Source organism: Octopus bimaculoides, chromosome 3 (genome assembly GCF_046866305.1).
Source record: "Octopus bimaculoides isolate indiv1 chromosome 3, ASM4686630v1, whole genome shotgun sequence".
NCBI lineage: Eukaryota > Metazoa > Mollusca > Cephalopoda > Octopoda > Octopodidae > Octopus > Octopus bimaculoides.
In genome coordinates, this window is record NC_142930.1 from 154,064,376 (window position 1) to 154,076,916 (window position 12,541).

The following is a 12,541-nucleotide window of genomic DNA, read 5'->3' on the forward strand; positions in this document are numbered from 1 at the left end:
ATAAAAGGGCTGACAATGAACGAAATAAGCGAACGTAAAAACTCCAAGTCAAAAATTAAAGCTAAAAATCATCGGGAATGCTTAGAAAAATGGAAGGATCATTTTCAAAATTTGCTTGGGAAATACCTTCAGTCTCTTATATAAATGTCATTCCTAGATAATCCATTTAAGAAATTGAGATGTCCTGGATAGAACGCTTTTGATAATAGATCTTCTCGGTTATTGGTTGAGCTGGATGGTAATCTAAACAATGTGTTGGCACTCCGTCGCTTACGACGTCGAGGGTTCCAGTTGATCCGATCAACGGAACAGCCTGCTCGTGAAATTAACGTGCAAGTGGCTGAGTACTCCACAGACACGTGTACCCTTAATGTAGTTCTCGGGGATATTCAGCGTGACACAGTGTGACAAGGCTGACCCTTTGAATTACAGGCACAGCAGAAACAGGAAGTAAGAGTGAGAGAAAGTTGCGGTGGAAGAGTACAGCAGGGTTCGCCACCATCCCCTGCCGGATATCTAAACAATAAGCTAAACAATAACAACAATAAAGAGAATAATGTAATGAATACTGCTGTCTTTTTACCACTTAAACATAATATGAATATTAGTTGGAGATCCTAAAATCTGACGAAAATACAGATTTTTGAAATTATGATTAATTCTAGCGATAATACTTTCAGTCAAGTGAACATGTCTCTGGTTTTCTGTTGTTGAACGTAAAAATAATATTAAATGATTACCCTTCAATGGCATTCTCTTTAGGTTAGCAATAATTTCAAACTAATGCTACGTTAAGAGCCAGGGAACACTGTTATTCGTAAGATAGTATACGACATACACCAAAATTTGGAGGTGTGCCAAGTTTTCAAGTAAATTTATTACCTGCAGACAGACATTAAATTTCTGCCGAAATTTTGTTTTTTCTCTTACTCAAAATATTTATCAGCCACTCCATCTGCAGGCAAAGGAAATGATGGATCATCATGTTGGTTTAAACTGAAGGAACGCGAAGTTTTAGAAAGTATCATAGCAGACGTTTATTTCAAATTGTAATCAATGTGTTCCTACGAGTTGGAGAAAGTTTCTTTTGTAGCAATATAAATCAGCTGGTTTGAAGAAGTAATAATTTTTCACAATTGTTTCTCGGCTAGCGAAATTCATTCCGAATTCTATTTTTCTCCTTTTTTCCCACATTCTCTCTCCTGCTTGCTTTCTCTATCAATCTATCTATCCACCCATCCATTTCCCTCCTCTCTCTATCTCTATCTCTCTCTTTCTATCTCTTCGAAACGCTTAGTTTTAGAATGGTGGCAGCTGATGAATGAAATGTTCTCTGTGTGGCCTGTGTGTTTTCTGTACTCTGTTTATCATTTTGTCCACGTTTTTTTTGGCAACGTCCTGTACCCAGATATGCATCTATATATATATGTAGATGTAGGTATGTACATACATGTACGTATATATGCATATACTCATATATTATTTGTATTATATATATATAATGGTTCAGAGCACCGCGACGCGTAATCACGGTGGTGTGAGTTCGCGTCTCATAGCCGGCCGCTAACACTTTTTTCTGCAAAATAGGGGTAGTTTATCCTGTTCGGGCTATATTATTAGCATTATCCAGCGTTTGAGAATTTAAAATCACTTCTTTAACTTTCTAAGACATCTCAACGCTTCTAAAGCAAACTTCGTTTGTTTGTTTACGTTCATCGTAATTTGAATTTAATATATATATATACATGTGTGTGTGTGTGTGTGTGTGTGTGTGTGTGTGTGTGTGTGTGTGTGTGTGTGTGTGTGTGTGTGTGTGTGTGTGTGTGTGTGTGTGTGTGTATTATGTAGGCACAGGCATGACTGTGTAGTTTACAACCATGTGGTTTCGGATTCTCACCATGAAACACCTTCTCCAAGATTCAGACCTGTGCAACGTCCGTTGCAGCAAATCAGTCACTGCTCATACATGCAAGTTTCCTCTTTCCACGCCACCGACGTTGTCTAAAGGAATGGTAAAATCCGAGACAGCTTGGCATCAGTGATATTGCTGGCAAGGAATCCCGTCCGCGACATATATTAACAATTCTACCGATCCACTACTCTGGGCTGGTACATTTTTTTTTTTTTATCGATTCCAGAAAGTACGGCATTGTCGACCTCAACTAAGTCTGAGCTCTGTGTGCAGAAAGTCTAAACAAATATTGGTTTCGAAATTTTGGCACAAGGCCAGCAGGAATGGAAGAGGGGTTGAGTCGATTACATTAACCCCAGTGTTCAACTGATATTTATTTTATCGACCCCTAAAGGATGAAAGAAAAGTCAGCCTCGGCAGAATCAGTACTCAGAACGTAAGTACGGACGAAATGCCGCAAAACATTTTGTCCGGCGTGCTAATGTTTCTGTCAGCTTGCCGCCTTAGAACAAATATCGCAAGCCATTAACGACTCTGTCGGTTCGACGCCTTAAATAACTACTTTAAATGGTACCAGTAGCATATAAGGGTCTGCTCAAGTTGTCATTGGATTTGAAGTAAATAAATTATGAGCTTGTCTGTCAAGAATGAAACATCAGTGGCATCAGAGAAATATGTGGCTGTTGCAATATTGAAGTAATTATTAATTTAATACCGTCGTTTGTGGAATTCCATTCTGTTATTTTACGCAAGACGGATGACTGATTCAAGCAAGCATTTCCTTTAAAACTGGCGTCGAGTCAAAAACTTTTCTTAATTTCTGAGTAACACCCTTTACAAACTATGATGAAAACAACACGTTAATAGCTTTGACATTTTCCAATTATGAAACTGATGACTTAAACAAGATGCACCAATAAGAGGACTATTTCAACTGGCAGCAAATTTGGAGAAATTCTTGATTTGCCAGATAAGATTTAAAGTCTTTTTTTTTAGACTTACACACATACACACGCGCGCGCGTGTATGTATGTATGTATCTATCTATCTATCTATCTATCTATCTATCTATGTGTGTGTGGAGGCGCAATGGCCCAGTGGTTGGGGCAGCGGACTTGCGGTCATAGGATCGCGGTTTCGATTCTCAGACTGGGCATTGTGAGTGTTTATTGAGCAAAAACACCTAAAGCTCCACGAGGCTCCGGCAGGGGATGGTGGCGAACCCAGCTGTACTCTTCCACCACAACTTTCTCTCACTCTTACTCCCTGTTTCCCCTGTGCCTGTAATTTTAAGGGTCAGCCTTGTCACACTGTGTCACGCTGAATATCCCCGAGAACTACGTTAAGGGTACATGTGTCTGTGGAGTGCTCAGCCACTTGCATGTTAATTTCACGAGCAGGCTGTTCCGTTGATCGGATCAACTGGAACCCTCGACGTCGTGAGCGACGGAGTGCCAACAACAACAATGTATGTATGTATGTATGTATGTATGTATGTACGTACGTATGTATGTATGTATGTACGTACGTACGTACGTAAGCGTGCGCGCGTGTGTTTGTGTATGTAAATATTTCAATGTGCGTGAATATGTGTGTGCATGGGTGTGTTTGTGTTTGTACCAGGGACCTGTCGTCTGAGTAAGCTAGGTAAGCAGTGCCTGGTAGATATGCATATATAACTAAAAATAATCCTTTCTACTATAGGCACAAGGCCTAAAATTTTGAGGGAGGAAGCCAGTCGATTAGATCGACCCCCAGCACTCTACTGGTACTTATATTATCGATTCCGAAAGGATGAAAGGCAAAGTCGACCTCGGTTGGATTTGAACTCAGAACGAATGAAATGCCGCTTAGCATTTTGCCTGGCGTGATAACAGTTCTGCCATCTCACCACCTTTAGCAGTATATATTATTAAAATCTAATTCAAATCGAACTTGGCACTGTAAGGTAATGAAACACATAACTCTTAACACTTCAATTCAACAAATATGTCGCAGCATATGACATCACCGTGTGATACCTATTCACAGCCACCTAGATTGGGTCGTTGACACTTAAATGCTTTTAAGTCATAGATAAATACCGCAGTGCCGATAACAGAATGCGAACTTCTAATCACACGTGATCTTAATCGCCTCCCATAGCTCCACAAGATAAATTGCTCAACACCACCGCCATCGCTTTGATGCGTTTATATTTGTGTTTCCCTTTCTTGGATATCAAAACAATGACGGTGGTGTTGAGCAGTTTATCTGGTGGAACATACATACATACATACATACATACATACATACATACATACGTACGTACATACGTACGCACGTCTACCAAATCCACGCACCAGAAGACACTTGCCTAAGGTGCCACGCAATAAGACTGAACCCGGAGCCATGGACTTTTCTTATATTTCTAACGAAGAGCTCCGCTCGAAACGTTAGATCCTCTTTCTTTTCTTTCCTTTCCTGAGCGTCCAATAACACTGTACTTATTCCACGTTCTCGCGTTGTTTTTTCGTGTTTTTTCTTGCATGTTCATGTTTGAATTGACTATATATATATATATATATATATATATATATATATATATATATATATATATATATAGTCAATTCAAACATGAACAAGCAAGAAAAAACATATATATATATATATATATATATATATATATATATATATATATATATATATATATATATATATATATATATATATATATATATATATATATATATATATATATATATATATATAGGCGCATGAATGGCTGTGTGGTAAGTAGCTTGCTTACCAACCACATAGTTCTAGGTTCAGTCCCATTGCGTAGCACCTTGGGCAAGTACCTTCTACTATAGCCTCGGGCCGACCAAAGCCTTGTGAGTGGATTTGATAGACGGAAACTGAAAGAAGCCCGTTGCATATATGTATATACATATATATGTATGTATGTGTGTGTGTTTGTGTTTGTCCCCCAACATCGCTTGACAACCGATGCTGGTGTGTTTACATCCCCGTAACTTAGCGGTTCGGCAAAAGAGACCGATAGAATAAGTACTAGGCTTACAAAGAATAAGTCCTGGGGTCGATTTGCTCGACTAAAGGCGGTGCTCCAGCATGGCCGCAGTCAAATAACTGAAACAAGTAAAAGAATAAATATACATACATACATACATACATACATACATACATACATACATACAAATGCATAAATATATATACATATATATCCATTCAGATATATATACGTACATACATATATATGTGTATATACATACATATACACACACGTGCACGCGTGTGTTGTACCGAAAGTAATGCAAAAGTGGGACAAAAAAATTTAAGGGAAAGAAAAACAGCATCGAAGACAAACCACGCGGTGGGAGACCATCAACTGCAACCAGTGATATGAATAATGGTTGATATGACAAGTGGTTGAGTTGATCTCAAGATCTGTGAGTTTGCTGCACAACTGCACTGTGGTTACAATGCATTGCAGAGTACGGAGGAAGATTTGGGGCATAAGAAAACGAGTACAAGGTGAGTGCATCGACAGTTGACATCCTATTGAGGGCGAGAAGGGTGAAAGTTTTCTCTGAGAGCGTTTGAAGCTAATGAAGGTACTAGTTTCCCCCTGTCGAGTGAAACAAGGTTGGAGGAAACGAGGGCGTATCTTTATGTTCCGGAAGCGAAGGTTCAGTTCATAGAATGACGGTACGTTTCTTTTCCAATGCCTAAGAAGTTCGAGAACTAGCGACCAGCCCAGTAAGTCATGCTGAGTGTTTTAGGATGACAAAGGCATCGTTATCCTTGATTTTCTAGAAAGTCAACGGCGAGCAGCACATTAAAACACTGAAAAGGCTTATAGAAGCCATTAGGAGAAAAAGACCGAACAATAACCTGAAAACGATTCACATTCGCCATGACGATGCGCGACCATACGCATTTTTGGCAACAAATCAGGCTTTGATTTATATCTCCAGACACCAACGTATTTCAACAATCACCTACCTCTATAATATGTGTACGTATTATATAGTACCCCCTATTTCCACTTGATATTATCGATAACATTCAATATAATGAGTCCTTTTTTCTTTAATTCTTTCTTTATACTGTACATTATATAATCCTTAAGCTTAATGTCATGAAAAAAATACAAAAATCCTTGTATAGATCTGTGCGCTTCACAGTTCCTGCGCCACAGTGTTTGGCTGTCATGCGCATGCTCACATATCCGAGATAGGAAGCTTCAGGCTAGGAAGAGAGAGCACTCGTTCACGCAGTGCCGACTCTTGTGTGCTGGTGAAAAGTTGTGTTTCCTTTTGACTCCGCGTGTGTTGTGCTTAAAGACGTGTTTATATTCTTGAATGTGATAAAGAGTAGAATTAGATTATTATCCTACTTCCTGTTGCTGCCAGGATTTGAAAAATAGGGCAGATTCCCCCCCCCCTTTATTTTATGATTATGGGGGGATTTTTGAAAAAACAAGGGGGAATTCGCGGCGGTGTTCAGTGAACAAATTAAACACACTACCCGACAGTGGCTAAAGCGAGAACCGATCAAGTTTATGTATGAATTTCCTTTTTATATGTTTGTTTCCTTTTACACAATATTAAACGGTTAAAAATTTCCTGAAGCAGCATTCCTACTAATCTTATCTACGAGCCGCCACTGATTATATTGGTTTCAAACTTTGGCACAAAGCCAGCAAGTTTCAGGAAAGGGGTAAGTTGATTACATCGACTCCAGTGCTCAACTGGTACTTATTTTATCGACACCCAAAGGATGAAAGACAAAGTCGATTTCGGCGGATTTGAACTCAGAAAGTAAGGATGGACGAAATACCGCAAAGCATTTTGTCCGGTTTGTTAGCTATTATGCCAACTCGCTGCCTTACTTGTATGTATTACATTGATAAGAACTTAGTGCATCCTTCTGGCAATGTAAGGCATTGTTTTAGTTTTTGTGTTGTTTTCTTTTTAAATAGTTTCAAAATCTTTATCTTTTTGACATGCGTAACATGTATAATCGTTGAAAAAGTCTGAGACTTTTGTGTTCGTCTCAGAAAATATTCCTTTACAGACGTAGTGTGTTAAAAATAATATATATTTCTGAGTAGATTCAGACTTTTCAACAACATTCATATGTTAAGTATGTCATAAAGATAAAAATTTTAATCTTAGCGTTAACAGTGCACAATTCGGATTAAATAGTGTAAGGGAGATAACTGTGCTTTCGATACTTTGGTGAAAATAGTATTTGTTAGAAATCAATATTGTTTTTAAAACGAATTATTCTTGTAGATTATTATCATCATCATCGTCCGTCGTAATCATTATGATTGTATGACCATTTTTCCATGCATGCATGGGTTTGATGTGTCTTTTCCACACTGTGTCTCGCTTCTTGTTACGATCTTTTGCCGTCTCTTTTTAGAGCTTCAGTCTCCACCACTTCTTTTCATGTCCCCTTCAGCTGAGCCAAAGGAAGCCTCTCTATGTGATCATCCAACCTATTAGAAAAAGTAGCTAAATCACTCTCAAATACCACGCGCCCGTCTTTTGAAAAGATCACGTGTTTGACAATATTGTCCTTGTGTCCCCGCACATCAGAAAAGCTGAGATGGCCACAGAATGTCTTTAATCATTCATACATCTACCTGACTGAATGTTAACATAAAGCACACACACTATATGTGTAATCCATATTTAATTCTAATTTTTTAAAAATCATTTCAATAAAACGGACTATATATACTTCTTAAAATGAAATTCTTTCAATATTTCCTACTATTCGTTTAACTGTTACTTCAGGTAATTGCTTCTTGTGTTGTTTTGTTTGTTTTTATTTTTTTAGGTCAACTCTTTTCGATCAATTGCATTTCGATCAATTGCATTTCGATCAACTGTCTACATACTTTAATTATACATACCATAAATCCTCGAGTATAATCCGCATTTTTGTTTCCAAAAATTTAAAAGTCAAAATCCCTAGTGCGTACTATATACGAGGTTAAAAATGAAAAATATTTTCTAACCAATGTCCGAGTCTCCTTTTGCTGTCCGGCAATGTTTATTCGGACGCATTTTGTGATGTCGGGCTTGTAACTGATAGTGATAAATATGTAAAGGCAATTTACTTAATATTTATTTTTCACTGACGTTATTACTGTTATTTCTTTATTTTCGGCAAACAAAGTGCACAAAAAAGCTACACGTTTGCATTATGTTATATATACAATAATAATAAAGGACGTTACCGTATATACGTTTACAAACCAAGGATGTTATATAGACCTCCTTGACTCAAGTTAGAGAAGGGGTGCGTATTATACACAAGGTTTAGGTTTTTCAGAGGTACAGCCCCCTAAAATTCCCCTGCGTATTATATTCAAGGGCGGACTATACTCGAGGATTTACGGTATTGCGCTTAATTCATATGACGAGTTTGTTTTGTTTTTCTCACAGATGAACTTTATTCAAATGTTGGTAAAACGGCTTCGCAGCAGTAGTAGTAAGGCTGCCTAGCTGACGTTAAAAAAAATACTTGGTTGCAGTCCTTCCTTGTATAGTAAATGTAATATAAAGTACCCACTGCATTTGTTTTAAAACTCGACTAACAGAATCGTTAAAGAACTGAATAAATTTCCTTAAGAATAAAATTCCTTAAGGCTCGAGCTCTTTTCTGTTCTGAGTTCAAATTCCAGTATAAACTATATTCTTCTTCCTATTGGGGGTCAATAAAATAAAGTATCACTTAAGTACTGAAGTCGATTAATTTTCATATAATGAAAACAAGTAAGATGTGGATCGAAAAGACAGCTAATATAACTTCTTAGAATACGATCTGAAATGACAAAAGCAATAGTTATCTCCCTTTAATCAGTTGTGCTGTTACTTTTGATATCAATTTATAGTTGACTACAAATTAACAATAAATTTATTTTATCTATATTCATCTTTCCTCAGTCATCCCTATTTTTACTTTATTTATTATTCTAGTTTTATTCAGCAAAAGAGACCGATAGAATAAGTACTTGGCTTCCAAAGAATAAGTCCTGGGGTCGATTTGCTCGACTAAAGACGGTGCTCCAGCATGGCTGCAGTCAAAGGACTGAAGCAAGTAAAAGAGTAAAAGAGTAATATAAATATATATAATATATATATAATATATATTATATATTCATATATATATATCATATATTCATATATATATATATATTATATATATATTATATAAATATATATATTATATATTCATATTTATATATATATTCATATTTATATATATATTCATATATATATATCATATATTCATATATATATATATATTATATATATATTATATAAATATATATATTATATATTCATATTTATATATATATTCATATATATATATCACGGTCACTCGGAGAGCCACTGTCACTAGCTACGCTGATGACACAAAACTACCTCAGGCAATAAAGAATCCTGATGATATTGTAAGCCTACAGAATGACCTAAATACAATATATGAGTGGGCAGAGCAAAATAATATGCAGTTCAATGCGGAAAAATTTCAAGTACTGCGCTACAAGGCCACAAGTGCCTCCCAACTGGCATACAAAGTGCAGACAGCTGGCGGGGTGGATACTTAGGACATTCCGTACAAGGGATCAAAAAGTCATGTTGACTCTATGGAAGACATTTGTCCTGAGCCGCCTAGACTATTGCTCTCAGTTGTGGTCACCACACAGTGTCAAACGGACAGCAGAACTCGAGGCAATTCAGCGGCACTATACAAAAAAGATCGCCACAGTCCAGCAGATGAACTACAGGGAGCGACTGAAGGCACTAGGTCTCTACTCCCTGGAACGCAGGTGGGAGAGATATGTAATAATATACATATGGAAAATACTGGAAGGACTGGTGCCAAACTTTGGCATCAAGTACTACAGGAATGCCCGCACGAGTCGCCACTGTATGGTGCCAAAGGTGCCGTCCACTGCATCTCACATAAGAACAAGATACTGCAGCAGCCTCGGTTTCAGAGGACCTCAGCTCTTCAATGCCCTGCCAAAACATTTGAGAGACCTGCAAGACACGGATGTGGAGGTCTTCAAGACAAAACTCGACGCTTTCCTCTCCACGATACCAGACGAACCAATGGCTCGAAATGAGACACAGTTTAGGGCAGCGATGTCAAATTCTCTTACACACCAGATGTGCCATCAAAACTCTTGATTGGACTATATCAGGTGCAGGAGAAGAGCCATGCAAGGAACATGAAGAGAGCAAAGCATAAAGACAGAAAATCACGGTGGTGCTCCAGCATGACCACAGCCACTTGGCTGAAACCCATAAATAAATAAATAAATAAAAAATATCATAATATATACATTATATATCTAATAAATATATATTATATATATAATATATATGTTATATATTCATATATATATATTAGATATTCATATATATATTATATATAATATATATATATTCTATATATAATATATATTTTTTATATATAACATAAATATATATTATATATATATATATTATATATATATATATATATATATATATATATATATATATATATATATATATATATATATATATATATAATGCGCGGAAATCAACGGGGTGGGGGGAGGACTTCGGAAAATTCACAAGATCCGAGTTTTTCCCCTCAAATGCTTTTTTGTAAATGAATTTTTATATAAATACCTTTCTATCAGCATAGAATTACGATTATAAAGAAATGTGGGAAAATCTTTTCTTTGTTTTTTTTCATATTCGTTCCCTACACTTTTTTTTTTATTTTGTTTCCGGGTAATATTGTAAACATTAACCAAATTTTGAATAATAAAAATTAAATATCACAAGAATGCATCAGGATTTTAGAAATAATTCGGTGGGGTATGGCCAAAAATCGGTTGGGAATCACTTGTCTAGAACAAGGTGTAGTTCATGTAGGAATTATTGGATTGACATGCAAAGCATTTTCCTGATATGCACAATTTCTGCATAGAGAACAATTCATCACCAAAAGCTATTCTAGCCGCCCTCCAACGACGCTTGAGGTAAATGTTTATATGCCTGACACATCAGTTCGACTGGAACAGGGCGCGATTAGACGGTTTCTTGATAAAAGAGTTTTGCTAAATGGATCAAAACTAAAAACTAAGTAATTTTGGTTCTTATTTTAGGAAGATGCATGACCCTCAGGCTGGCTAATCAGTACGGTGATCGTTAAACAGCCTCATTGCAACTTCTAAGTTGCGCCGAGATACCTCTGAACAATATCAACAGTGAGGCTATAAAATTGCACTAAGTCTGTTCTAGGTGTTAGAAGATATCAATAAAAAGTAAATGACTTAACGAAATCATTTTTCTCAACATTTGATTTCCTTAAACCTGTTATGGTCGTTGATGGGAGGAAGTTCCGTTAGTTGTGTATCTGATCTGGTACCAGTAAACTATTCGTTTGATTAGGGTTGAAATTTCTACACTTTCTGGTGGGTTTTTAATAAAGGATAAACGATTCGGAGTATCCCCTAGTTCAACGTCTGAAATAAAGTTTGAAATGGAAAATAGAACTTGCGGGGAAATGCCTTTGTAGGTAGTCTCACGTAGTCATCCAATCTTTTAAAGGCGTTCCAAAATCCACGACTTATCCATCTGGTACCAGAACAATACTGTGCTTTCTTTTGATTGGGATTGAAATTTCTACACTTACTGATGGGTTTTTAATAAAGGACAAATGTTTCGGAGTGTCTCCTAGTTTAACGTCTGAAATAAATTTTGAAATGGGAAATAAGAGAAATAACGTAATCCGGGATACGTTGGATAAAGCCTGGAAATAATGCCAAAGCACGAACTTAACCTGGGGCTGAATGACAATAACTAACGCGAATCCAGTGTTGGTATGTCAGCTAGCGACGAGCTAGATTTGATGAAATAAATTTGATAATAAAGTTGTCCACCCAGGTATGGATATGCCCAATAATGATCAAATCCCGTCGTATGAAGTTTATTTCGGTCTATGTATTTGCTTGTAACTATGAAAGCAATAGCGACAATGATAGCTTAACTCGACAATAGGTTGAGATGAACAATGGTTAGGATATGAAGGGCCCTTAAAAGGGCCATTGAGTTTTCAAATACGAGAAAGATTTACTTGGTGCTGGTGTATTTTGTGACAGCTTTTGTACCTTCAGAGACAGCGTGTTTGGCCAACTCACCAGGGAGGAGAAGACGGACAGCGGTCTGGACCTCACGACTGCTGATGGTTGAACGTTTGTTGTAGTGAGCTAAACGGCTGGCCTCATTAGCGATTCTTTCGAACAGATCGTTAACGAAACTGTTCATGATAGACATAGCTTTGCTCGAGATGCCAGTATCAGGATGAACTTGTTTCATGACTTTGTAGATGTAGATAGAATAACTTTCCTTCCTCTTCCTCTTCTTCTTCTTGTCTCCAGTACGTGGGACTTTAGATTTGGACGCCTTTTTGGCTCCTTTGACGGGTGTTGGTGTAGGTGGCATGACTGAATGCGAGATTCGATGCGAAGTGACAACACTGACAAGTTTACTCTATTTATAGCTGACAAGTAGGCTCACCAGACAAGTAACACCAAATAGTTTG

General features: G+C 37.1%; 1 protein-coding gene across 1 annotated transcript; it reads right to left on the minus strand.

Moving 5' to 3' along the window:
* Window positions 1-11,993: 11,993 nt before the first annotated feature.
* LOC106869248 (histone H2B, gonadal) lies at window positions 11,994-12,442 on the minus strand. Its single transcript, XM_014914906.3, has one exon. The coding sequence runs from the start codon at window positions 12,439-12,441 to the stop codon at window positions 12,070-12,072; it is 372 nt and encodes a 123-aa protein (XP_014770392.1). The 5' UTR covers window position 12,442; the 3' UTR covers window positions 11,994-12,069.
* Between the last annotated feature and the right edge of the window lie 99 nt (window positions 12,443-12,541).